The 24,416-nt window shown below is 49.5% G+C and overlaps 7 protein-coding genes across 7 annotated transcripts; 3 read left to right on the forward strand and 4 right to left on the reverse strand.

The window, feature by feature from the left end:
- Window positions 1–380: 380 nt before the first annotated feature.
- On the reverse strand, window positions 381–4,103 carry PSV08DRAFT_364467 (uncharacterized protein; the record flags this gene model as incomplete). Its single annotated transcript, XM_066093066.1, has 8 exons — window positions 3,610–4,103; window positions 3,517–3,561; window positions 3,383–3,463; window positions 3,313–3,336; window positions 3,025–3,162; window positions 2,917–2,962; window positions 2,459–2,758; window positions 381–2,407 (listed from the first exon to the last, which is right to left on the reverse strand). Exons 1-8 carry the CDS (start codon window positions 4,090–4,092, stop codon window positions 381–383), a joined length of 3,144 nt encoding a protein of 1,047 aa, XP_065948725.1. The 5' UTR covers window positions 4,093–4,103.
- Window positions 4,104–5,936: 1,833 nt separating this feature from the next.
- PSV08DRAFT_403943 (aspartic peptidase domain-containing protein) lies at window positions 5,937–8,642 on the forward strand. Its single transcript, XM_014221862.2, has 2 exons — window positions 5,937–6,576; window positions 6,694–8,642. The coding sequence occupies exons 1-2, from the start codon at window positions 5,955–5,957 to the stop codon at window positions 8,229–8,231; spliced, it is 2,160 nt and encodes a 719-aa protein (XP_014077337.1). The 5' UTR covers window positions 5,937–5,954; the 3' UTR covers window positions 8,232–8,642.
- A 963-nt stretch (window positions 8,643–9,605) lies between these two features.
- PSV08DRAFT_378778 (uncharacterized protein) lies at window positions 9,606–11,659 on the reverse strand (the record flags this gene model as incomplete). The annotated part of the gene is given in 5 exon segments (XM_014221861.2): window positions 9,606–10,930; window positions 10,985–11,163; window positions 11,183–11,389; window positions 11,460–11,502; window positions 11,637–11,659. The coding sequence occupies 5 exon segments, from the start codon at window positions 11,657–11,659 to the stop codon at window positions 9,790–9,792; spliced, it is 1,593 nt and encodes a 530-aa protein (XP_014077336.1). The 3' UTR covers window positions 9,606–9,789.
- A 1,805-nt stretch (window positions 11,660–13,464) lies between these two features.
- PSV08DRAFT_378788 (uncharacterized protein) lies at window positions 13,465–15,963 on the forward strand. Its single transcript, XM_014221859.2, has 6 exons — window positions 13,465–13,487; window positions 13,543–13,755; window positions 13,806–14,578; window positions 14,631–14,959; window positions 15,009–15,097; window positions 15,147–15,963. Coding segments are annotated over exons 1-6 (2,148 nt in total). The 5' UTR covers window positions 13,465–13,485; the 3' UTR covers window positions 15,889–15,963.
- Window positions 15,878–18,363, reverse strand: PSV08DRAFT_411435 (major facilitator superfamily-domain-containing protein). Its single transcript, XM_014221858.2, has 10 exons — window positions 18,037–18,363; window positions 17,946–17,960; window positions 17,675–17,870; window positions 17,379–17,598; window positions 16,964–17,311; window positions 16,861–16,910; window positions 16,739–16,804; window positions 16,537–16,688; window positions 16,376–16,481; window positions 15,878–16,320 (listed from the first exon to the last, which is right to left on the reverse strand). The coding sequence occupies exons 1-10, from the start codon at window positions 18,184–18,186 to the stop codon at window positions 16,019–16,021; spliced, it is 1,605 nt and encodes a 534-aa protein (XP_014077333.1). The 5' UTR covers window positions 18,187–18,363; the 3' UTR covers window positions 15,878–16,018.
- A 969-nt stretch (window positions 18,364–19,332) lies between these two features.
- Window positions 19,333–21,439, reverse strand: PSV08DRAFT_207337 (cytochrome P450; the record flags this gene model as incomplete). Its single annotated transcript, XM_014221857.2, has 6 exons — window positions 19,333–19,629; window positions 19,686–20,735; window positions 20,788–20,974; window positions 21,023–21,093; window positions 21,143–21,331; window positions 21,394–21,439. The coding sequence occupies 6 exons, from the start codon at window positions 21,437–21,439 to the stop codon at window positions 19,475–19,477; spliced, it is 1,698 nt and encodes a 565-aa protein (XP_014077332.1). The 3' UTR covers window positions 19,333–19,474.
- An 824-nt stretch (window positions 21,440–22,263) lies between these two features.
- On the forward strand, window positions 22,264–24,231 carry PSV08DRAFT_403948 (uncharacterized protein). Its single transcript, XM_014221856.2, has 3 exons — window positions 22,264–22,972; window positions 23,022–23,404; window positions 23,460–24,231. Exons 1-3 carry the CDS (start codon window positions 22,513–22,515, stop codon window positions 24,090–24,092), a joined length of 1,476 nt encoding a protein of 491 aa, XP_014077331.1. The 5' UTR covers window positions 22,264–22,512; the 3' UTR covers window positions 24,093–24,231.
- The last annotated feature ends 185 nt before the right edge of the window (window positions 24,232–24,416 follow it).

Genomic DNA, 24,416 nt, shown 5'->3' on the forward strand with positions numbered 1-24,416 from the left:
ATGTATGTATCACCTGCTTGTGAAATCATTTCCCGAAGTGACGCCCTGTTCGCTCCATGATCGCATCTCCAATAAGACCAATGGCAAACTCCCTACTCCCCATCATTCTGGCCACTCATTATCAATGAACTTTGCCTCACACATCTACTCTCCATCATCTCCCAAAGGCACCCAAGACACCACCTCACTTCAACGCACTAGCCTTTCCGCATTCACCAAAGTCGCATGTATTCATTAAGTTCCTACATATTCCTACCCACCATTACACTTCACATATAATAACCATGTGTATCCATCCTTCCTTCAACATTACTCCACCAAACCCTTCAAACCAAAAGGAAAAAAAACATGTTTACTGCACTACTGCACTGAACTCCAACTCAAAACAACCCCAACCCCACCCCCGCCGCTCCAATCAACAACCCCGCAATCTTACCCGTCGGCACCGCAGCACCACCCGTGAACTCAGGCAGCAAACCAGAAGACTGTGCGGAAAACGAGGGACCGTCTTCGGTAGACGTCGTCGTGGTACTTGAGCGTGTGGAAGGCGGGGTGGAAATAATGACGGGTGGGATCGAGGAAGGACGAGGTTCTTCTTCGGGGGTGAGTAGGCTTGTTGATTTTGCGGACGAGGGGGGTGGAGGGGGACCTTGAAGTGAGGAGTCAGCGATGCTGAGTGATGGGGGGAAGGTAGTTGGAGTTGGTGGAGGAGCGGGACTGGGGGTTGTGGTGGAAGTGTGGGGTGGTGCGGGAGATGGAGATGGAGATGTGAGAGGCGTACGTGAACTGGATGGTGGAGGAGGTGGTGGTGATGGTGGGCTGGTAGGAGATGCAGTAGATGCCGGTGCAGCGGTTGTGCTAGCTGGAGCTGCAGATGTCTCCGTCACCACGGCGCTTTCGGCTATTGGTAGACGCCGGATTATAGTTGTTGCAGCGGGGACGCGGGACAGATACGTGGTAGAGCCGCGTGTTGAAGTCTCTGGATCCGCGGTGGTCCCTACAATGGGGTCGCAAGCACTGGATCCGATGGGCTGGCCGAGCTGTTGGATGACGGTGGAGAGAGTGTTCAGGTAGTTGACTACTGTAGGCGGTACTGAGGATTTTGGCTCTGGGATCTCGCTTTCTACAACGATGAGAGGCGGCCAGACTGTAGGCACTGGTAGTGCTAGAGTTGATGTCTCGCTCACGCATGCTGATCCGATTGGTTCGACTTCGATGCGGCTAAACGTTGCATAAGCAGCGTATACGGTTGGCCATGTCAAAGGTACGCCAGAGTAGTCCCAGGTTATGGTCTGACTTGGCGGTGGGAGCTCGTTTGTATAGAGTGTAGAGCTTACGTCTTCTCCAGCGGCGTTGGTGTAGATGTCGAGGGTCACAACAGGCAGCGATGTAGTCGAAACGACAACAGTTCCCGGGTAGCCCAGTCGCTGCGCCGTCACGTCGATTTGGCATGCGCTGGAGCAAGACACAGATGCTGAAGAGGTTAATGGGAGGGAGGGAGTCAGCGTCTCGGTGACAGTGGTTGGTTGAGTTAGAGTAGTGACAAATGACTGCGTGACCAAGATGGTAGAGACAGTAGTCTCAGCTGGCAATGTCAAAGTTGACACCAAGCTCGAGTCAGGAAGCAATACAGTGCTTGTTATTACAGAGGCCGGCAAAGTCAAAGTCGAGAGTAGTGTGCTTGTGGTTACACTTCCAGGCAGCTCACTCACTACAGTCGACGTTACAGCTGGTTGAGTTATGGTAGAGATGATCGTGCTTGGTGGTAATTGCGTAGTAACCACCGAAGTTCCTCCGGGGAGTTGGGTGACTGATGTAATAACTTCAGGTGGCAGGGTAAGTGTGGAGACAGCAGTACTCGCAGGCAATTGCGTGGTTACAATTGAAGTAGCTCCAGGTAGCTGAACAGTAGACGTCACGACTTTCCCAGGTAAAGTGATAGTGGAAAGCTGTGTAGTCCCAGGAAGTTGTGTAGTGACGGTCGAGAGGCTCCCTGGAAGCGTAAGGGTAGATGTAGTAATCTGACCCGGTTGTGTGTATGTATCTGTGATGGTTGTGGGCGGCGAGACTGACACGGAAGTCACAGTAGTTGGTGGCAGTGTTAGAGTTGAGACAGTCCTGGAAATTGTAGTGGTTGGAGGGAGTTGAGTCGTTACCGTAGACGTGATGCCGGGAAGCGTTATCGTAGTAACAACAACTTGGGGTGGCAATGTCAAGGTGCTAAGCTGAGTTGAAACTTCTGTCAAAGTCTCTACGACTGTCTCAGTTGGACCTGGAACTGTTATCTCTTGAGTTGGACCTGGTACGGTAACTTCTTGGGTCGGTCCTGGGATCTCCACAGTGAATGTGGATGTAACCAAGATCTCAGAGACGATAGTTTGAGTACTTATGCTAGTTGTACCTGGAACTGCGTTCTGTTAGGTTTCTTCGAATTTTCTTTTCAGGCCGAAGTACTCACGAGATATCGTTGTGGGAACAAATTCAGTTGTAGTCAACGTTGAAATAGATGTGGATATACTGGTGGTCCAGGAAGTCTCCGTCGTACCAGTGGTTTCTGTCGTTGTAGTTGGTTTAATGCTGATAACAGTCTCAGTCGATCCAGGCACGGAAATGGTTTGAACTGAGGTCTGTGTAGGGCCTGGTACTGATACAGTTGGCCCTGGTATTGTTTCAATTACAGAAATCAGCTCAGTCAGTGTGAGTGTTGCGGTTGTTTGCGAGACTACCGTTGTAGTGCTGATAGAAGTCGTTCCAGGTACTGTTTATTGTTAATTCTCCGAAGGCGATCTCGAAAAAAGCAACGAGCGGTTTATTGTACGTCATTGAGTCACTTAGCCACCTCCTGATGCTTGTGACGGTGCAGATGCAGCTCTCAATGAAACACAAGATAGGAAATATTTAGAGACGAAAACTCACATGTTATGGTTACTGTGTCAAAGAGAGTTATGGAGAAGGTGGTGAGCTAGAGGGGCAAAATAAATTAGCTTCATCAGAGGTTGGTGAGAGCTGGCCAAGTCAGCTTACAGAGGTGTATATAGATGTTGAAATGCTCGTGGTTGTGGAAACAAGTGTTTCAGTTGTGGTACCAACATCAGTCGTTGTTATTGGTATAGTTGTATACTCAGTCGTTGGTGTGTAGCTAATTTCAGTCGTTGGAAGGAGCTATAAAATTATCAGCCCGTTTCAAGAAACGGCAGTTCAACATGCAATAAATGAACCAGAACTTCATTGCAAAATAGGAGCTGATAAGTATAGACCATGGATAAAAGATTGGATAGCATATGTCAATAGGATGAGTTGTGAAGCACATACTGAAACGAAGGTCGAAATGAGTGTCTATTTGCGTTAGTTGATATCTTTGGAAAGGGACATGCAAACTCACAGTGGTTGTCAGCTCCGTCAAAGTCTTATTCACCGTTATAGTTGGACCAGTAGTATATTCTGTGAATGTGTATGTCGAAGTCTATCATATTTTGTTAGGCAATTCATCACCTAGATTGTCTGACGGCAAAATACCTCAGTTAGATTGAGACCTGGCTTTGTTATAGTTTCTTTTTCAGTCTTTACAGGTCAGTGAGGGTCTCAAATCGAGATTATGATGGAACGTACTTTTGTTGTTGTAGAATTTTTGGTCTCTGTAATAGTTACAGGAGGGCGAATAGAGCAAGATTTGACGGAAGTAACTGTGACAGTTTTCGCAGGGGGGCCGTATCCGCCACCATTGGTCACACTTGTTGTTTTTGTGACGGTAACTGTAATAGGCGGGGGAAGGACTTCGTAGCCTCTGGAAGGGGTTATGGTGGTCGTTACAGTCCTGATCGATGTGCTCGGGCGTGGGCTTGGGCAGGTCATGGGCGCAGTGACTGTGGTTCTTATCGTAGATGTAGAAGGCCGCCCATAATCGTACACCGTGGTGGTGGTCTTGCATGTATCCGGTGTCTGCCCATAATCTTGCGCGTGGATCACTTCTTCGGAAGGGTTGGTAGATAGCGATACAGCCTTTGATGGTTTCTGAGCATCCGGCACTGTATTGCTATTCTGTGCGCCAGCTATACAGGTCAATGCCAGAAACAGTGGCCAGTAGTTGCGCATCCTGAAGCGAAAGACTGGTGGTTTGCCTGAACGAGTGGCTAGCGTATGGAGCCTAAGATATTTGTTTGAGAAGATTAACGTAAACTGCTTGGACAAGACGATCGTGGGCGCAACTACAAATGGTACAGAGCTCTAGCCTTCTAAAGCGAGTGCAAGGCTGAGAAATAGTACGTTGTGTAGGAGCCTCAAAAAACACGGGATATCGAATACAGAAGAGGCAGCTATGGAGAGAAATAAGAATCTAAACCAATCAAAGCATGGCGTACCTTTTTACAGGGTCAGAACTGGAAGGTGGGAGACGAAAAAGATTGACGGCTAAGGATGGTACAGCACGATGACGAAGCTAACAGAATTCCTGAATACTCCGAGAGCTTACGCCTGCGCCAAGGAGGCTGGGAATACATGAGCTTGGCTCGTGTGCCTGTATACTAGGACACGTAAATGTAACACCGGAAACAACATACCCAAACGGCAGGTGGGTGTCTCCCTCATGGCCTACTACTGAAGAGAGTACAGAGCCCGGCGCTGAACTGATGGTAAACCGGTCAATCATTCCACGAACACTGTCAGCATCATCATGCTCCGGTCAAAGGCCACCACTCCAGCCATGGATGCAGATTAAAATTACGATAGTAGTGGCTGCCATTTCTAAACGCCAGAACAGATCTTACACACACAGGCACGACAAACATCAAGAAACAGGACACTTGCTGCGAGGGATCTAGAGCCAAGTCATGGATGCAACCCACGGTGAACGCTGACATGGACTATATTGAAGCCGCATATAGTTAGCCCTCGACCGTAACTAGAATAGTGATCTGCAGCTGTTCATCAAAAGAAATGCGGCTTGACGCCAGGGAAGGCTGAGATGAAGGAGGTGCGGGCCAGCCTGACAGTGGGGCAGAAGCCATGACTGAGGACATGGTAACACAAGGGCGGCCCTTACAGCTTGGCTGATGCCTCCGCTTAATGCCATACTACTTGGGTTCACTAGCCAGGAGCACTTGACAGGAGCACGATAATGCATGCTTGTTGCTCCAGCTTCGGATGGATGGATGGATGGATGAAGCCGTAGTATATAGCCGCAGCAAAGTCGTCATGAGGAGGGCATGGTGCAAGGCATACAGTGTCAGGCGAGGTGCATGCACGTAAGAAGCTCGGTCCGTGCGCCACGGGAGAGTGGGGCGGCACCTAGCGCGATTGCGGCCTTAGCTGCCGCTGTGAAGGAAGCTAGCACGGCTTGAACATGCTCGTCCAGTCAATCTTCAACGCCTCCTGCACGCCTCACACACACCTACTTACTCACATCCCTCGCTCAAGATCTGCCTGCCCAGCCATCTCAACATGTTGCCTCCCATAGCCCTGGCCCACACCAGCCTGCTTCTAGGCTCACCATTTCTTCGTTGTTGCTTCTCCCCCAATGAGAACCCTGTAATTAGTTGCCACCCAACCCATACCCTTTGTTCGGCGCCGCCACGTCGAGTGTTATTTTGATGTCTTCAAATGCGCTAGGCAAGCACATCATGTCCTTTGGGTGCTGTACCTCAACCCCGCGTCGAGCACAGACACCAGCCTGGCTGCAGAAGCAGACTGGCTTGATGTGCTTGCAACAGCCAGACGAATCCATGATTAACCGCCCCAAGCAGCGGTCATTTGGAATCAGATACTAATCCCTATTGAGGGCTCATAACCGTCAACCAGCAGCTTCCGATGTCATTGCCAGCCATTAAGCCGTCTATGAGGCTTTTCATGGCTGGGTCAGACGACTGACACTTTGTTGGCATGCCTTGCCCACGCCGCCTTTTCTTGATTGAGAGCCTTCGTTATCCATTCCATATACCCACTCTGGATATGATATTACAATGCGACACTCAGCAATGCACTTCCAAAAACGCGACGAGCCGCTTCCACTACCACCAGCCCCATACGTTCTAAGTGATAGTGGAGTATTCGACGGCATCGACGGGAAATGGTCAACATTCCTTCTGAATATTGGAGATGATGGCTCCGGGAGAGGCCAGAACTTCAGGGTTCTCATTTCTACTTCATCTCCAGTCGTCCTGGTTCCTGGACGAACTGAATGGTGCGATGACGATGACTGCGCTAAGAAGCGTGGGCTTGAGCTTTACGACGGAAAGCAGCCTCTCGGGCTACAGGACTCGGCGCAGTGGCAAGACTCCGATATTTACAACGTACCTCAGCCGGATTGGTGGAGTGACTCATATAGAATTGATCAGAGCGACTTGAATGGTGTATGGGGAGTTGATAACGTGGGTCTGGGGGCAAGCTCTCCAAAAAGCCTCATACTAGCCGAACAGTATGTTGTCAGGAGCTTGGTAAAGGATTTCTTCATGGGCTCTTTTGGACTCGCTGTGGGAGCCGTTGGCCCGCCTGGTGGAGACAAACCAAATTTCCTGGACAATTTCGAGGCTGCAAATGAGATCGCAAGTCGTTCATATGGATACACCGCCGGTGCATACTATCGTGAGTTATCCATTCTTCCATATTCCATGACAATGGGATATTGCTTTGCGTTTATTTTGACTATACATCATATGCGGCTTGATGACTGACGGGTCGAGATGGGCTAAAATAGTATAGGAAACAACAACAACGGAGTCCCAGGAAGCCTGGTCTTAGGCGGGTACGATGAGTCACGATTCAAACCGAAAGGTACCTCCATACGCATGCCGAATGACAAGAACAACGCGCTTGTTGTTGGAGTACAGTCTATTCTTTATGAAATGGATCCAGATGTTGAGACAAATACAGTGAGATTGACACCTAGTGGAGGATTCTCTGCTACAATAGATTCGACACTGCCTTATCTCATCTTACCGGATGATGTTTGCGACGAGTTTGTATCAAAATTTCGTCTGGAGTTCGATGAAGACAGTCGGTTGTTTCTTGTCAACTCTACTTCTCACCAGGCCAACCAGCGCGAGAATGCTACCGTTTCCTTCAAAATTGGGTCAAGCCCTTCTGACAGCGACATCTTCACTTCCATCGTCTTACCATATGCAGCGTTCGACCAACAGGCAAGCTTTCCTCTACCCGTTTCCAACGACAGCACGCCGTACTTTCCGATCAAAAGATCTGAGAACGGTAAATTTGTGCTGGGTCGCACATTTTTGCAAGAAGCATACATTATCGTCGACTACGAAAGGACCAATTTTACAGTCGCACCAGCAGTATTTGCTGACCCTATGCCTACCCAGAGACTTGTCACCATATTCAACGAGTCATACACTGGACTACCTTCTCTCGCAAAAAAGGATTCTGGAGGGGAGCTACCCACTGGCGCAATTGCGGGAATTGTTGTGGGAATTGTTATAGTTTTCGCTCTCGCTGCTGTTGGTGTATTCATTTGGTGGAGGAAACGCCGTGATCTAAAGAAACATGGACTTGAAAGTGAAAGACCCTTGGAGATAGACACAATCCATGCCGGCACGGAGGTCAAGTACCGACGCGTTTCAGAGCTTACCGGATCTGAAGGTCCGCAATCACCAAGAGGCTCGTCGCTAGGTTACTACGGTCCAGATCACAAGTCGATACCCCCAATTTCCGAGATGTCACCAGAAAGCCCCCCCTCCGAGCTTTACAGTCCTCCACCTGAAGGCCATGACGGTGTCGATTATTTTGCTTCTGCCGAGGCAAGACGGCAAGGGGCAATACGAGATCGCCGCTCTCCAGGCATGAGCACACCGCAAACGCCTATTATTGCTGAACTTCCTGGAGAAAGCATTAGATACGAGACTTCTGCGGATGAATCGAAGCCGACACAAAGACCTCCACATAGTTGTAGCCCGAGTGATAGTTCACTTGGTACCAACATTGATGCAGTGTTGGCGAACGATCGAATGGCCAGTCCTAGGAATGGATCGGATGTTGATGACGCGGCGGTGGAGCCTTATTCACCAAATACTGTTGAGGAGGAAGCAGGTGCTAAAACGGTGGGACCAGACGAAGATCATGGCTCTGCTGAGCAGTCAGCTGTCGAACGGCGACCATCGCATTCGAGAGGGCTGAGTGACACTACAATCCAAAGCGAAAGCACAGCAGTGTCGCAGCCCACACAAGAAGAGCTGGATCGCTGGGCAAGGACTGGAGAGGATGCACAGCGACCGATGTCTCCGTAATATACAGCGATCTCAGGACCCCCTCGCTGAACTTTGAGAATTTTGCAAGCAACCTTTTGTTTTCGTATCTTCTTCGCTCTGTGAACACTTGTGTAAACCAAGATACCCACTTGTACATTCTTTACATCTGGAACATAATCCCCTATTCTCTTCACAGATAGCAGGGCCGCAATACCATGTCGCATCATATTCATGTAACCACGAATTCTCTTTAAAACTCCCCATATACCATAAGCAAACTCTCCCACTCACAAAGGTTACGCGTCTGACTCCTCCCCGTAAGCCAAACTCCAACTTAAAAAGTCACAGACTTCACTGCGTCCCCTCCCTCCACCCCCAGTCCCTCAAAAATCCCTCTCTTTCTCTCTCTCTCTCTCTCTCCTCTCATCATACCGCACCACACGCGCACGCGCACCATACCCACCATGTACACCGCCACAACCAACTGCTGACCACCCACTCCCTCTCCCCCAACACTCCAGCAAACCAGCACAAAAAAGCTGCATACAGCCTAGTCTCCCTCGAGTCTATTCCGCACTGCCGCTAGCGTTCCTTTGTTCGCATATCCCCCTCCATTTCTTTGTTTACTGGTTCGGCAATAAACCCAGAACCAAAGGTTTTTTTTAGCATTGCATTGGACTAGGGGGGAGGGGGGGGGGGGAGATTATTTTAGCCTTGCCAGGTTTTCCGGCCCCCATATCACACATTGGATTTCTTGGATTAGAGCCTTGTACATTTTGCACAAGGTATGCACAATAATGTTAGGACTGGAAAAACGTGGTAATAGGTAAAGCCGGGGAAGAGAACGTTTTTTTACTTCTTCTCTTTTAACGGGCATGATTATTCCAAATGCAAACATGGCACAGCAGCATCGGTTGAAATGCCGGCCTGATTGAAACAAAGCCCGACCGCGTTCATGCGTGAAATGTTCCGCGGATCAGTAACATCGGTATAAGCGTTGAACCCGCCATTCAGTCTGCATGCACGAGAGTAAGAATTGGGGGCGGTTGTGCGGCGTATCGGGTAAGGCGAAAAGTGGGACGAGCTGCAATATCCTCCGAGGAGGCGAGGCGACCCAGTCTAGACGACGCGGACTTTGTAAGCGGATATGAAGTTCACAAACGCCCTCTAGGCACATATGCGTATTTACTCGAGGGGAAAAAATAGAACAATGCACGAGCATAGTTCTAGGCAGGCCAAGTGTGGAGATGTTGTTGTTCCAAGGGAAAACAAGATTGGTATTTTGCGGGCTGGATATCACGCCACAATGACATCTGGTCATGGCATTTCATTACTGCTCTATATTCAGCCTGATTAATGGATTAACCGGTGTACATAAATATGCACACCTGAGGAAGTCAACCGCCAGGACAGCGAGAAATGCCCCGAAGCTTTAGTGCCGTTGAAGGGTCGCTGCGGGACCATGGCACGGTTTTGCGCATGTGATCGTTTTGCGCCAGGCACTCATTCGATACAGCTCAACTACAGGGTTTCTGGCTGGACATGACAGGTCTGGCTACAGATAGCGTGATGTTATAATGGCATGTCGTATGCACACTCAAACATCGTGGTCTACAGTATTATTACCCATATGTACCTTGGGTGTCTTGTCTTGCTCCGCTAACGTCACCACAAAATTGTGTTCAGGAGATGAATGGTTCGTCATCTCAGTGGGCACAGTGTGTCCAGGGTGTGTTTGTCGATAAGCCATGTCAGGTGCGGGTCGCTGCGGATAAAGTACCCCTCCTGGTGTTGCAGCACTATTTTGACGCCGCATCAGATTTGCGAAGAGATCGAAAGTCGCGTTCGAGTTGAGAAACGACAGCGGCCATTGAATGGCAGGAACCCAGGTTTGATCAATGGATTCGTGGCATGCCTTTAGTACTCGCTGGCCCCAGTTTTTCATGAACCAGTATCGTGGTTCGGCGGCTAGGAGAACAGTGGAATAATACATAAGAATGACTAGCGCACCTGGTCTTCGTTGCTGCAAAAGACCCATAAAATCCGCACTGATATGTAGTGGCCAGAAAAACAAGAAGCGTAGTTCTCGGTTGTCAACCTTGGGAGGCAGCGAGATACTTAAAGCAGGGTCAAAGTGTGCCACTGTGGCCAAGTAAGTCGCCCTTTCACTCTCAGGGAGATCATGTTTGTTGCGGATGAAACCGACTAGTGCAGGGGTTTGTTGTAATAACTCCAACAATAGTGGTTGGGAAGGGGTCACCTCGGATGGGTCTCTGACTAAGGGCCCAAGGAATGAGTCAACAATGGCGGCTTGTGCAAGTGCCATGACGTTACCCATACCCTGCATGAGATAAAAGCAGTTGAGGAGACCTTCAATAGCACACGGTGGTATAGCACTGAGATTGTGCTCAGCCTCAAAGCCTGATGAGGCAAATACACTCAGGGTAAGTAAGGTTGCTGTGGCTACTATAGCTGCGGCTTCTTGAGGGGCAGTAGCGGCAATATTTTTTCGCAGCCCTCTTATGGCACAATCCTGGTGATGTACTCCAAAAGCGTAATACTCGTGGCGTAGTTCTTGCTGCTGCTCCTTGTCGGCTTTGGAGAATGCAGCGAAAGCCAGCATTTCGTGCATCAAGTAGGGGTGTGAGACTGCATACTTTGGAGCCTCGACTTGCCACATATGGCAAATATCGCTTCGATGTGTGAGCTCTTGGTGGGCTTCGGTGGTCCAGAAATGCCTGCAAAAGATGAGTCGGCATGTCTGGTTGGGTGAGGTCGACGGTTGGTCTTACAGGAGCTCCAGGTCACGCAACCAAAGGTCTGCTTGGGGGATCTCATTGCGGTGTATAAATCTTGATAGAAACAGATACTGGTCTGCCTGTGACTCTGGCGATGAGCCTTCGGATATGGCTGCGTGTTGGCTGGTGTGAGAGTCTACGCGGGAGGGAGGCGTTGCAGATGCCGACGACGCCTGTTGGCTGGTCAGCAACGATATCCAAAGGCATGGCGTCGATGTGCGGGTCGGATCGTACGGCTATGGGTCGCTCAGACGGGGACGACTGGTTGGTGCGCCGGGGAGTAGTTGCAGCGGAACCTGCCGCGAGGGAGGAGGGTTGGGGCGTGTTGGGATCCCAGGTAACAAGGCTACACGGGACGCCATGACGGGCACAGTTTGAGCACGGCTTGAGCTCGTCACACTGGAATCTATCTTAGCAATGATCTTCTTGGATCAGTCCACCATGCTCCGCCCAAGTTGGTCTGGCGTACCTTCACGTGGCGAGCCTTGCACTGTCGACAGCCCAGGCGTGATCTGTCATACACATTTTAGCGTAGTTCAGTGCCAATAATAGCCCCTGGTATGGCCAGGACGGTGAAACGGGATGAGGTTATTGGTGTGTGTGTGCGGGTGACGAATAGACGGGTGGGGGGTTAACAAGTACGGACTTCTTGTGCCCGAGGCGTGGCATTGGAGGAGAGCAGCACGGCCAGGGACCGGGGCGTTGGGCTGCGACAGTTGACCGCTCGCTCACGAGAGTGTAACGGACCTACTCTACTGGACGTGTCGTCAGACCGTTGATTGAGGCAAGAAAGCGAATGCGACGTGGAGGAACACGGGAGGTGCTGTCTTGGTGGAGCGTGGGATCTTTGCGCGCGCAGGGATAAGCACACACTATCCCCCTTCCATCGCACGATATGCACCCGAATAGAATCTCGGCGAACAAGTGGAGCTCGCATTCGCATTCCCGCCCTCGTCGTCGACACATAGCGCTCCAGCGCGCCATCACCACTGGCCCGCCGATTTCCATCGCATCTCGGGCACTATCCACGTGCAGCGGCTCGTTCCATCACATCTGGAGTCCTCTAATTATTACTTACATATGTATACAACTCCTCTGCACATCGCCCCGCCCACCCTGCCCCGGCCTGGCACCCTGTGTCTGTCCCAATATCATGCAGAGACGCTCCATGCCGCTCTGCCCTACATTACACGCGCACACAGCGCCGTCCAGCATCATCACATGTTGGCCGTCTAGATGACCGCTAGATCAACAGCTACTGCGTCCGCATATGCTCCAGACCGTTTGCGTTTGTGTTGGGCGGTCGAGAAAAAGCAAACCACGCTCGCAACGCACGCTACGCCCATGGCTTCATGTATGCTCTCAAGCCGCGAAACCAACTACCTCGAGCAAGAGACTGGCTGGCGTGCAATCGAGACGACTAGCCTAGACGGCCTCATCGCGATCCCGCGTTACGTCCAGACGAACCGGGGAATAAACGGCCCCCCACAGCTGGCTGGCCTCCATGGAACCGATTTGTATTCCATGCGACTCTGTCCATTAGATCTAGTGGTTACCTCAGCCAAGACGGTCTGATGTACATATGACGGATTCTACACAAAGTGTGTGCTGGTGGGAATGTCAGATACCAGAACACACTTGTGGGGGTAACGTTTTCCAGAAGCACCAGGAAAGATGAATATTTGGAATATTCCAACTAGTCTCAGACATTGATTTGACAAATCCACCGACAGCGTATCAGGTGTTCCAGTGTGGCGTAGGAACTGTCGTTAGTCTTGACCACACCGTTGCGGCTGTAATGAACATGGAATAAGAGCTTGGCAACGTTAACCCTCAACAGAACCCCTAGCCTGTATTGAAAACCTATCGCAAATGCGAAGGTGTCCGACGGGTGATGACAGTGAGATTTCTCTGGAGAAGTAGAAAATGCTCAGCTATCTATACCTGCTACTGTTAGATACTGCTGTTCTGCGTAGTATGCACGTACAGTTGCGAGGTCTATGAAGACCCCCAGTCCATTCCTAATGTCGTGAATTTCTTTTACAAGACTTGCTTCCGGACAGCCAGCCCATGTCTTCGCAAATGGAAAGCGGCTAGAAGCCTTCGAGACTGCCAGCTGCCATGAAGCCAAGTCGAGAGGGGGTTCAGGGTACATGAATCGTTTGAGGGCCAACTCGGCTCCCGTATTGATTCACACTACACGAGAGTCCAGTCACGTGGGGGCCAAGTCGAAAGTGCATTATTTTAGCGTGTTCATAGCACAGGTAAGTATATGTCAAGCTCCAGCGTTGACAGGATGACAGGGGAGCGGTGTTGGGCCTAGACTGCTGCCTATCGATAACGTACCTTTGCCTAGGCCCACCCGGGTCACATGCCTTCAACTTCATCCAACGACAAAAGATGCCTAGTCCACTAACAACGGTACATGGTCGTATAGCCGCGAAACTTAGTGCATCTGCAAATGAACCGTATTCATAATATTCGCTTACTTCAACATGTAATGTGACCGCGGCTGCGACCGTACCTCGTCTTAGGTACTAACCACCTACCAGGAACGCCAACAGTAGTAGGCGCAATGGAAAGCCCGCCTCTTGTGAACCGTGCAGGCTGAACAAAACAAAATGCGATCACGGCCATCCGAAATGCGACAGATGCCGACAGCGTGGAATCGAGGACCGCTGCTTCTATCACCCAGCACCTCTAACCAGACCGCGTCCCGTGCCAGATGAGTCAGAAGCAGGCGCGTCTCGTCCTCCCAAGCGAAAGTACACAAAGACTGCGACTGATGTCCTCAAACAATGGCTAATATTTATAGCCGCTCATCAAAGAAGAATAACGATCCCGTTGCTGTTTTCCTGTCGCCTTCATCCCATGGAGACAAGCTCGCCGATGCCGTTGCTGCTGATGTCTATCACCCAGGATTTCTCGGCCCTGGCTCTTACGCCGTTTTGCTTGCTCAGGACGAAGAGCCGGGCCAACTACCTGAGCGCGAAGGATCTGTCGCATCAGAGAGATCAGATCGGGAACTTACCCACCAGCACACTTTGTCCAAATCAATGAGATATCAGATGGCGCATGATGTGCTAAGCACTTTTCGTCATTACGACATAATAAAAGAGCTTGTGCTCTGGTACAACGCGCGCAACGAAGCAGGTGTAATACCGGCACCAATAGGGGTTGACGCCGTAAACGCACTGGAAGCTGTCGTCGATAAGCACGATCTCCGACGCAAAGAACCAAGCCCGGAGCTGATAGCCCAGGTTCTGGAAACTACTGCGCGCCCTTTTACAATATCTCAGTCCCTACAGGCCCGCGATCTTCACATACTATGCTCAGGCGAAAATCTTCGTCTCGAATACATTGGTTTCTTGCTCGCCACTGCTGGTCGCTCGCTCACGTTCGGTTTCGGACCAGAGTCATACAGCGATGTGAGTAACAAAGACATGAGGCTGCGCTTTACCGACGAGTTGCTTCGTGCAAGTACGACCTGCCTGTTCCTTACCACCATGCTTGCTACAGTCAATGACCTTACCGTATGGATGTACTATGAGAACTACATGTTTACAGTCATGATGTGCGGATATGCTGGTAAGTGTCATCTCGACACTTTTTTAAGCATGGCTAACGACCGTAAACCTAGGACCGCCTGCTTGGAGACGCATCGGGGAGTTGGCAACCCAGATATACGCGCTCGGCATCCATCAAGATAGAAAGTGCGCCCAGGCGCCAACTTGGTTGGCAGAAACTCGCCGCCGCCTCTTCTGCGCGGCTTACAACCAAGACAAATCCATTTCCACGTTCCTTGGTCGCCCTGTAAGAATCAGCAAGAGACATACCGATATCCACCTGCCGCTTGATTTAGCTGATGACGAAGTAACGGGCAACGAGGAAGTACTCAACGCGGCCATACAAGCTTTGGGCCCTGATGGCTGGAACACCAAAGGCAAATGGCTTCGTGCGTCATGGATTGTGAGTAAGTCGGCTTCGCTCAAGATCAATCAAATTCATATGTTTCTAGCGTCTGCGCCAAATGTCTCTCGAGTTTCGTGAAGAGATACTCGAATTTTCCTTTGTGAAGATCGACGCAAATGCAGAGGCTCAACTTCTGTACGGTTTCTTCGGTACCATTTCTGTGCTTTCACTAACACGTTTTCAGAGACATATCTCAGCGCATAGGTACATGTTGGGATATGCTGCCAAAGCACATGCGTTATTGGAAAACATGCTGGGACGACGATGTTCCCACCAAAATCTGCTTGATGCTGTGCATCGTGCATCTTACCCACTGGTATAACGAATTTATGATCCAGAAACTGCTTGACTACAGCCCTTTGACACTTAACACGGCGTTACTGCGGGTTTCAATTGACTTACTGTCCAACACTCTCACTTTGGGTACAATACGCGATCGTTCGTATGATGTTCACCGCGACATGCTACATTGTGTGCTGCTCTTTGGGATTCCAGCTGCCTCAGTCCTAGCTACAGCCCTTCGTGAGCAACACCATACAGGCCAGCAATTTCCTTCTGGAATCTCGCGATCGGAAATTATCCGCATGCTTAGCGTGCTCATTTCGCATCTCGATGCTGCTGCGCATATGGAAAACTCTGGAGCGAGGCATGGCGAAGCAAACTACAATTTATGCCGCAAGGCGAGTAAGATTTTCACAAAGGTCATCGACACGGTGTTGGATCCAAAGGCTGTGGAAGAGATCACGCCAGCCAGTGATCAGCTAGGAACGGACCTTGGCTTGGATCTATTCTCTGGTGCTGGGTTAAATGGTTTCGAGGGAATGGATTTTCCTGGGCTAGGACTTGGCCCTAGCACAAGTGGAGGTGTCATTGATGCTACTAATGTGGATTGGGGAGCTCTTGGACAGTGGAATGCTTGGACCTGACCTGTGTAAAGCACTTCACAGCGGTTTTCATATTAATTTCACGACCTAGCCTACTTAATAACGCCTACAGCCCATAATTCTAATATGAAAATCATTTTGAGCATGAAAGAAGAACATAGCCTCTGTTCTTTTAGTTTTCCAACGCGGTTGTTCTCTTGATAGTCGTGAAACGGAACCCAAAACCAGCAAGGAATGCTGCACCGCTAAACGCGATGGCAACGATGATCGTGCCCCTAAAACCTGACACGTATGCCCTGAGTACTCCCTCGACAAACTCAGCTGGAACTCTATCTCTGATCTCGCTGGCGCCAGCTTCAAGGACCAAAGCGGGGTTTAGTCCGGCTGCAGTGACAGCCAAGCGCTTGAGAAGGATGTTCTGGAACGCGGTCTGGGCAGCCGAAACACCAAAGGCACCTCCCAATGTCTGGATGACTGTTTAAGAGATTAGAGATACATTTCAAGAGGGTTATGATGGCCTTCGACTTACAAAGAAGCGTTGCTGTTGTTAGGGGTACGTCGGCTTCCTTGGTCGTAGCTTGAATGAGCATGACAGGGACTTGGAAACTGGCGCCAACACCCAATCCTGCAAGGATCTAAAAAATTGATATCAACAAAGGAATTCAAAAGGGCAAAGAGCGGTGTCCGTACCTGGTAGCCAATCCAAGTTCGAGTTGGAGAATCGATATCAAAAGTGTAAATTAAGCCAGAGCCAATGGCCGTGACACCGGCGCCAATGATCATCCATGGGAAAGCATATCCGGTTTTCGAAATGATTTGACCGACAACGACGACACAAAGCGCTGGCGGTGTGGTTAGTGAGAGCTTGAAGGGGATGGGCGGGCACACTCACTGACTGCGAGGATGTACGGCACAGTGCGGACACCACTAGTTGATGCCGAGACACCTTGAACAGACTCTGTTTCTTGTTAAAACCAGTGCCGTTCAATTTAGTTACTACAGAAATATACTTACGGAAGTAAATCGGGATATAGTAGAACGTAATTGAAAATGCAGCGTTGATCCTGGCAGAGGTTAGCATCGGACTCACATCCCCTCGATCTTAGACCAAACTTACAAGAAAGAGAAGGTCGATCCAACAGCGACTGTACGCCTCTTGATGATACGGCTGTGCACCATGGCGTTCTCGCCCTGCCACCACTGCGCCACAATAAACAGCACGATGAAGATGACAAAACCCACGAGCGTGCCAATGACTGTGGAGTTGCTCCAGCTCTTTGTTGTGCCACCCCACTGCATAGCAAGAATGAAGCACACGACCGCACCGATGATGAGAACAACGCCGATGATATCCAGCTGACGGAGCATGCCACGCCAGTCAGGACGACTCTTCGGTGGCTCGTTGACGAAGAACAGGAGAATGAAAAGGCAGGATACGGCACCAACAGGAAGGTTGATGTAAAAGCTACACAGTCACTCAGCCAAGCTTCTCAAAAAAAAAATTTAGATGAAGAGAGAGAGAGATCACTTACCACCATCGCCACGACACGTGGCTCGTAAAAGCACCTCCAATCAACGGTCCAACCACGCTAGCAAGACCATATGCCGCACCCATGAGCCCACTATACTTTGGTCTCTCAGCCGCCGGAACCAACACAGCAATAATAGTATATGAGCCCGCAAACAAGCCCGCAGCACCAACACCGCAAATCGCACGGCCGATGATCAGGGCAACTGAGCTTGGTGCAGCACCTAACACATTTCAAAAATCAGTATTCTGGTTGCTATCAAGAGCAAACGGGGAGAAAGGGAGAGGTAAAAAACGTACCGCACACCACGCTGCCCAGCTCGAAAAACCCAATCGAAATAAGATAGGTCCATTTTAGCGGGAAAAACGTGTAGAGTCGACCCCAAGATGCTTGCGTTGCAGCTGTTGTGACGAAGAAGGCGGAGCCGTACCATCCAATGTCTTCTAGACTGTGGAATTCATCGGTGATTTTGGGGATGGCTGTTGATATGATAGTCTACGATTCGCACGTTTAATCAGCATTTCTTCTCCCTTTGCTACCGAGAGCGAAGAATGTAGTGGATCTACTTACGAAGTCGAGAGAGGCCTGTCGCGTTGCGTTATTAGCTTTTTGTCTTTTCTCTTTATTTCGGCTTCAATGGAAAGGGAGAATTAAAACTTACCAAGAAAATCGCCAAAACCAGTCCAATCAGAACCAGCAAAAACCGGCCTTTGGACAGCTGGATATGCGCATCTTCATGCAAATCCAACGATTCCTTGCTCGACTCGAGCTCCTTTTCTGAATCGGGTGTTGCGAGCGTATTTTCCTTCATCTTTTGTTCTTCTTCCTTTATCCTCTCTTCACAATAGTCAAGCCAGCGGGGCGAAAAACCCAAGAGTAAAACCTAAACGTCAGGAAAGACGAACAATCGGCAAACGCAGTATGTACGCCAAAGAAAAGACGATTTCACCGCTTGATGTGTGTGATGGTTTGGTAAACAACTCTACTTGCTGCTACCCTTTAACAACCTCAACCATTATTAACAGAACAACCACACACCCCCGTCGGCTCTCCACTAGCCACACTTCCCCCCCCCCCCCCCCCCCCCCCCCCTCTGACTAATTCGCTCGCACGCAAGTTCCGAGCGCGAGGCCGGACGAGCAAAATGCGCGAGATTGATGGGTGCAGGGGGTGGCGTGCATTGCGAAGGGGGGATGTTCGAGTGTACGGAGGTCCGGTGCCAAGGCGGAGGTCCGTCGGCGTGTGATTTGTTGATTTGGACTACGAATATGGACTTGAGTGTTTCGGTGGCGATGAACGGAATTCAGGAGAGGATATAATGATGCGTAAGATCGGATGTAACGTGTTGTATTGATTGCTTCGCGGATGTCCTGTGAGTGCGTGGTTTGCTGGTCCGTTTGGGTGTCTGATGCGCTGTGTGCTGTGAATACTGGGGTCGCTCGTGTCTTTGTTTCATATGGGTCTGGCATTCCAGTAGTCTCTTGTGCAGATTCAAAATAGAGTGTGTAGAGATATCGTGCTTTTCTTCAGGATGTGATGTCTGGAGGGTGGAGAGGTGAAGGTGGACAATAACTTGGTAGACATGGAAAACTAGGCTAGGTTATTTGGAGGTTAAAATGTTGTATCACTTGATATTTCTAAGCTATTGATTCATCAGGTGTCATTTTCGATGTAGAATGCGAGCAAGGGGACCAATCGGGATTTCACAAGCTAAGTTGCAAATCTGAGGTAGGTATGCAAAGGCAGGCGATGATTTAAATGATATCTCTAGCGATGGATACGAATTTTAGCATTGAAAGAGGTGTGGCACCGAAACAAACTGTGAAGCCGTGGTTTCGTCATTCTATAACATGCTGATGTAGATGAGGATGTGTGGGCAATTCTTAGACTGACCAATGAGCGAGTCATTGCTATTAACCCAGCGATGTCATTCACAAATATTGTTTTTCAAAGTTTATATGATTGAAAGAGCTTGAATTGTAAACGTAAAGGAGCGGTAAACATTTAAGAGAGCTACGAAAAAGGAAGACCAGAGCTAGCCAACAACAATTGAGCTGATGTAGGATTCACAAATGAAGACGCCCACTTCAGAGACGATTTCAGAGAGCAAGATCAGCGGACTCCATGACAGCCTCTTCAAACATGGTATCAATCAACTTCGCCTTGTGCTCATCCCTAGGCTTGATGTCAAACACGAAGGGCGCCGGTCGTGTAATGAGCAGGTCAGTCCAGTCAGAAACGTGTACTGGGATATCTGTTGATGCGTCAGTAAGCTTTCTATTGGATGCGAAGATTGTTGTTGATACATACCAACTCCGATCTTATTCTTCTTCTTAGAAACATCGAATGCCCAAGCCAAGGATCCCATAATGGTGACCAATTGGTAGTCAACAATCTCCATACCCATACAGTTGCGACGGCCATAGCCAAAGACATGGTGGTTGATAACATTGGGATACTTGGTGAGAGGCTCTTTGTACGTTGGATACTTCGGGTTCAAATAGCGATCAGGGTTGAACTCTTCGGGATTTGGGTATAGAGCCTCATCACTGCGACGTGCCCATTCGGTAGCGTGGACGAGTGTACCCTTCTCAATCAAATACCCGTCGTAAACATCATCCCTCTCGGCTTCGTGAGGTACACCGGTAGGGACAGGTGGCCTCCAGCGGATCAGCTCCTTTCCGACAGCCCTGAGAATAGGAAGCTTGGGCGCATCAGCCCATGTGGGAAGACGGTTGGGACCGCAGACTTCGTCAATCTCCTCCTGAAGTTTCTTCTGCCACTGAGGGTAATGGCACATCGCCAGGAAGAAAGTCTGAATAGGAGAAGACATGGGTAGCGATGCTGTGATAGCAAGCATGCCCACAGCAAAAGCGCCCTCCTTGTCGTCCTGGACTCCGCTCGGGAACTTAAGACGCTTCTGCTCCTGAAGAAACGTGCGTGACCATGAGTAACCGTCGATACCAGCTTCCATCTTGGATTTGACTGCTTTCATTGCACCTACCCAAAACTCCCTCTGGGCATCGTGGCGCTTCTTTTCCCTCCAATACCAGGGGTTGAGAACATTTGGTAACAGCATTATGATCGGTAGTTTATTTGGCAGCTGTCCGGCAGGTGATATAGCAGATAGAAGACCAGAGGAGCTTTTGTTCAAAGCAGTGCTGAGGCTAGCGTCTTCCCATGCTAGACGAGCACTGACGCGATGTGTGAACTCCTCAGCAAGTCTAGGGTAGTTTCGGTTGTCCCTCTTCAGCTGGTACATCATTCTCTTAATTTCGAGATGAGTAAAACCATACATGTCGTAGTTGTAGGTCTTTGCGAAACACTCGTGGGCGAACTTTCGATGCCTTGTAAGCGCCTCTGTAGGCCACTCAGTCAGCGATACATCAAGTAGAAACCATTTGATGCTTACCATTGTTATCCAGTAGGGGAAGATACTCAGCATCAGTCTTAGCACCAGGAATGTTTGGTGTGGGGGCACGGTTGGAATAGTAAGCACCACGTTTGGCGAGAAGGTCTTGAGCCATCTTCTCGCTATTGATTCGAATATGCTTGGTACCGAATAGCGTCAACTGGTAGATCGGACCATATTCATCATGCTTCCAAGTCATTAGTCGAAACTTGAAACCATTTGGAGATATACTCACCCAGTCTGCAAACTTCTTGTAAACGTTAGTCGAGGGCAATTGAAAGATAGGCCCGACCCATGGTATTAAACCTTCATAATCATGTTAGTGGTGATAATACTTTTTTTTTCAGAAAATTACCTTTCGGGCCGGGGATCGTTTTGTATTGGGCTTTCTTTGGGTCATTCCTGACGAGGCGGATGATAGCCCAAAGAACAGCACTGATTGCACTAAAGGCAATGGCAGGGGCGAAGACAGAAAGCAGAGACTGCGATCCGGTCTGAATCAGTCCCTCAATCATGATGGATGTTCTTGAGAAGGGAGAGTGAACTGAGGTTGGAGGTGAGTATGTTCTATCGCCCTCTCTGCTACCTTTTTATCTTCTTACTCACTCTCAGCTTCCTCCTCAGTCCGGCTTCCGTATCCCCACATTTGCATGCTCTTCTTGGCTCAGCCTTCTCCCTCCAACACTGCAATTGCATACAAATCACGGTACAATCCACATGAAGCTTAACGTGGATGTATCATCACGAGGTCCGAGGACTCGCGCCAGCCATAGAGGTCGGTGTTGCGACTACCGGCCAGCCGACAATCATGGAGCGGGTGTGGAGAGCCGAATGATATTTGGAACAGAACAGTGTAGACCATATCGTTTTGTTCTAGTATCTGGAGCAGTAAGACTGAGCCGAGATTGAAGTGAGCTCTGTTCATCGATCGATACAAGGTATCATGTTATCACGTGATGCACAGCACTAAATGTCTTGGCGAACATCGACGTTCTTACTGCAAAGCTTGCTCTATTCGTGGTATGATGTCTTATTCTCGATGATTCTAGTTTTTTGATTGGCTGTTCCTTCGCTGATAGCTATTAGCCTCCATCCAGTGGGATTGCGGATGTCCGCTAAACAGTCGGCAAGCCACCGAAGTAAGCACCAAGAAACCGATGGCGCCATATCGGCGGACATCCGCGATACCACCACTTACTCACAACCCCTGGTGTCAGCCTACATCGCAGCCGTTTCGTGTATCTAAGCCCCATTAGTGCGTGGGATGGCTCCTAGCGATCAAAGCTGAGCCAATCGGGTCAGCGTAACGATGCTGTGGCTTTGGACTGATGCCTTTCTTAGTTACAGGAGCCGCTAGATGCATAGAACCCGGCAAGGGAGAGACTTTATCGATCTATGGCATGGGCCAAAGAACTCAGCTGTGGCCCCAAGTTCTCAGTAAAATCCGGCTGAAGCTGTGAATACCGCCGCCCATCAGGGCAACACGCTGGGTTTGCAGTGGTGAGGCGTCGTGGCTATGACTCTAGCTCTTTACTCTTTCTATTATTCTTACGATCGAATACGATATTGGACCCAAAGACCGATTTGATAGAAGATACCAGGTCCATATAAAATGGTACTACCAGAACCCATTCCAATGGTTACCACGTTGTCTTTGTGTGTATCCCTCATCCCTGCCGCACACGCATTGCATCTTTAGCGCTCCATCATTATCATTCTATTACCATGAAATCCTTGGCATCCATCGTTCTTGTCACGTTTACCCTTGCACAACATGCACTTGCGGTCACCTCACAGCAGATCCACATAGACTTGGCCAAAACCCTGTCGTCGGGATCTGAGGTGGTATTAACGACCGACCCTTCCTACGCAACCAGCTTTACACAAAGATGGACCGTCTACTCCAAAGCTGAGCCATCTTATGACATTGCTGTGAAGCCCGCCACCGCTACAGACGTCCAAAAGATCATCCAATATGCAACCATGAACAATGTTTCATTCTTGGCAACGGGCGGTGGGCACGGTTACAGCACTTCTTTGTCTGGCGTGAAGGGGGCACTCAACATTGATTTGAGTAAATTCAGAAAAGTGACTGTGGATGCTGCAGCCAATACTATGACTGTTGGAGCTGCTACAATTTTTGCTGATATGCTCGATCCGTTGTACGCTGCTGGCAAACAAATGCGTAAGTTCCAGCGAGTTTCATAAAGAAACAGTATTGACATGACATGCAGCATCTGGTGGGTCTTCAACGCCCAGCATCATAGGCGTTACCTTGGGTGGGGGTATCGGGCCCCTGACTGGTGCTTACGGTCTATTGATCGACTCCCTGCTCTCTGTTGAGATGGTAACTGGCTCCGGTCAGATCCTCACGGTATCGGCTACTAAAAACTCCGATCTTTTCTGGGGCATGAGGGGAGCTGGAGTTAACTTCGGCATTGTCACTTCGGCGACATACCGGATCTACGATACGATCAACAATGGTATGGTGTACAATGCCGACATGAGTTTCAACGGAGAGAAGAACGAGACGATTTTCAAGATTTTGCGCTCCTACCAGGGAACTCAAGACAATAAGCTTGCACTTTCCGTATCATCTTCTGTCAAAAACAAAGTTGTGAGTCTTACCACCTGTCCTGCAATGTACTAGCTAGCCTGGCTAACATCTGCAGCCCGAGATCAGTCTTAGCGCGATTTACTTTGGCACTAAAGAACAAGGCGATGCAGCTATCAAAGCTTTCCTTGACCAACAGCCGACATTCAGCAACATCTCAGTTGTACCCTACAACAAGCTGGTTTACGTTGCAAACTTTGGTGGCGACGCGTTCGCTCGCATAAAGGGTGTTAGAGCTGACCTGTGGGGTTACCAACTGAACGATGTTACGGTATCCACACTCAGTAGCACATACACAAAGTTTGTCAACTTTGTTCTCGACAACCCTGCACTTGAAAACTCGGCATCTTGGCTAATAGAGAAGTTTGGTTTGGGAGTTACCGCAACCATTCCCGACGACTCTACTGCGTATGCGTGGCGCAAAGCTGTTGCCTATGGCTTTTTCGCGTTTTACCTGCCTGAAAACGTGTCTGAACAGATGACGACCACTGCTGATCAGTTCGCCGAGAAGATCCGCAGCGATTTGGCTTCGGGCTGTGGAAATCCTCAGCGTAACGTATTCCCTAACTATGCACGGGGTACCGAGACGCCAGAGCAGGTTTATGGCAAGTCAAAACTACCGAAGCTACGATCCCTGAAGAAGAAGCACGATCCGAAGGGATTGTTTAACAAGTATAATTCCTTTGCTTGAGTTAGATTTGGGCACTCTACTGCATACAAATCGGGGCAGCCCTTTTTCTTTTTTTATCTTTGTCTCCGCGCGTAGTGTAGATCTGAATTGCCTCTACATAAGAGCATAAATTTGAAGTTTCTATGTCATTACTCCCCAATTTTGCTCTACATCCGTTCTGCTACACGTGTCGGTTGACTTCCACAGATTCGGGAAACTCATTGCGACTAGTGGGAATAGCAAATAAGTTTGCTTATATTTGTCGTAAACCTTCCAATTTTAATCTTAACATGTTTGGTCCCCAAGACAACATATACAAATCAAACTCCTAATGAAACCCAATCC

This window comes from Bipolaris maydis, assembly GCF_028858645.1.
Source record: "Bipolaris maydis strain C4 unplaced genomic scaffold PSV08scaffold_11, whole genome shotgun sequence".
Classification (NCBI taxonomy): domain Eukaryota; kingdom Fungi; phylum Ascomycota; class Dothideomycetes; order Pleosporales; family Pleosporaceae; genus Bipolaris; species Bipolaris maydis.

Bases quoted from the DNA above. Each gene is read 5' to 3' on its own strand.
- PSV08DRAFT_403943 (XM_014221862.2), top strand. From the start codon at position 5,955: ATGCGACACTCAGCAATGCACTTCCAAAAACGCGACGAGCCGCTTCCA. The intron at 6,577-6,693 runs GTGAGTTATCCA...AAAATAGTATAG, and splicing joins CACCGCCGGTGCATACTATC to GAAACAACAACAACGGAGTC.
- PSV08DRAFT_378788 (XM_014221859.2), top strand. The intron at 14,960-15,008 runs GTGAGTAAGTCG...ATATGTTTCTAG, and splicing joins GGCTTCGTGCGTCATGGATT to CGTCTGCGCCAAATGTCTCT. The intron at 15,098-15,146 runs GTACGGTTTCTT...ACACGTTTTCAG, and splicing joins AATGCAGAGGCTCAACTTCT to AGACATATCTCAGCGCATAG.
- PSV08DRAFT_411435 (XM_014221858.2), bottom strand. From the start codon at position 18,186: ATGAAGGAAAATACGCTCGCAACACCCGATTCAGAAAAGGAGCTCGAG. The intron at 16,689-16,738 runs GTGAGTGTGCCC...CCACACCGCCAG, and splicing joins GCCGTACATCCTCGCAGTCA to CGCTTTGTGTCGTCGTTGTC. The intron at 16,321-16,375 runs GTAAGTCGAAGG...TCTCTTAAACAG, and splicing joins AACAACAGCAACGCTTCTTT to TCATCCAGACATTGGGAGGT.
- PSV08DRAFT_403948 (XM_014221856.2), top strand. From the start codon at position 22,513: ATGAAATCCTTGGCATCCATCGTTCTTGTCACGTTTACCCTTGCACAA. The intron at 22,973-23,021 runs GTAAGTTCCAGC...CATGACATGCAG, and splicing joins CGCTGCTGGCAAACAAATGC to CATCTGGTGGGTCTTCAACG. The intron at 23,405-23,459 runs GTGAGTCTTACC...TAACATCTGCAG, and splicing joins CTTCTGTCAAAAACAAAGTT to CCCGAGATCAGTCTTAGCGC.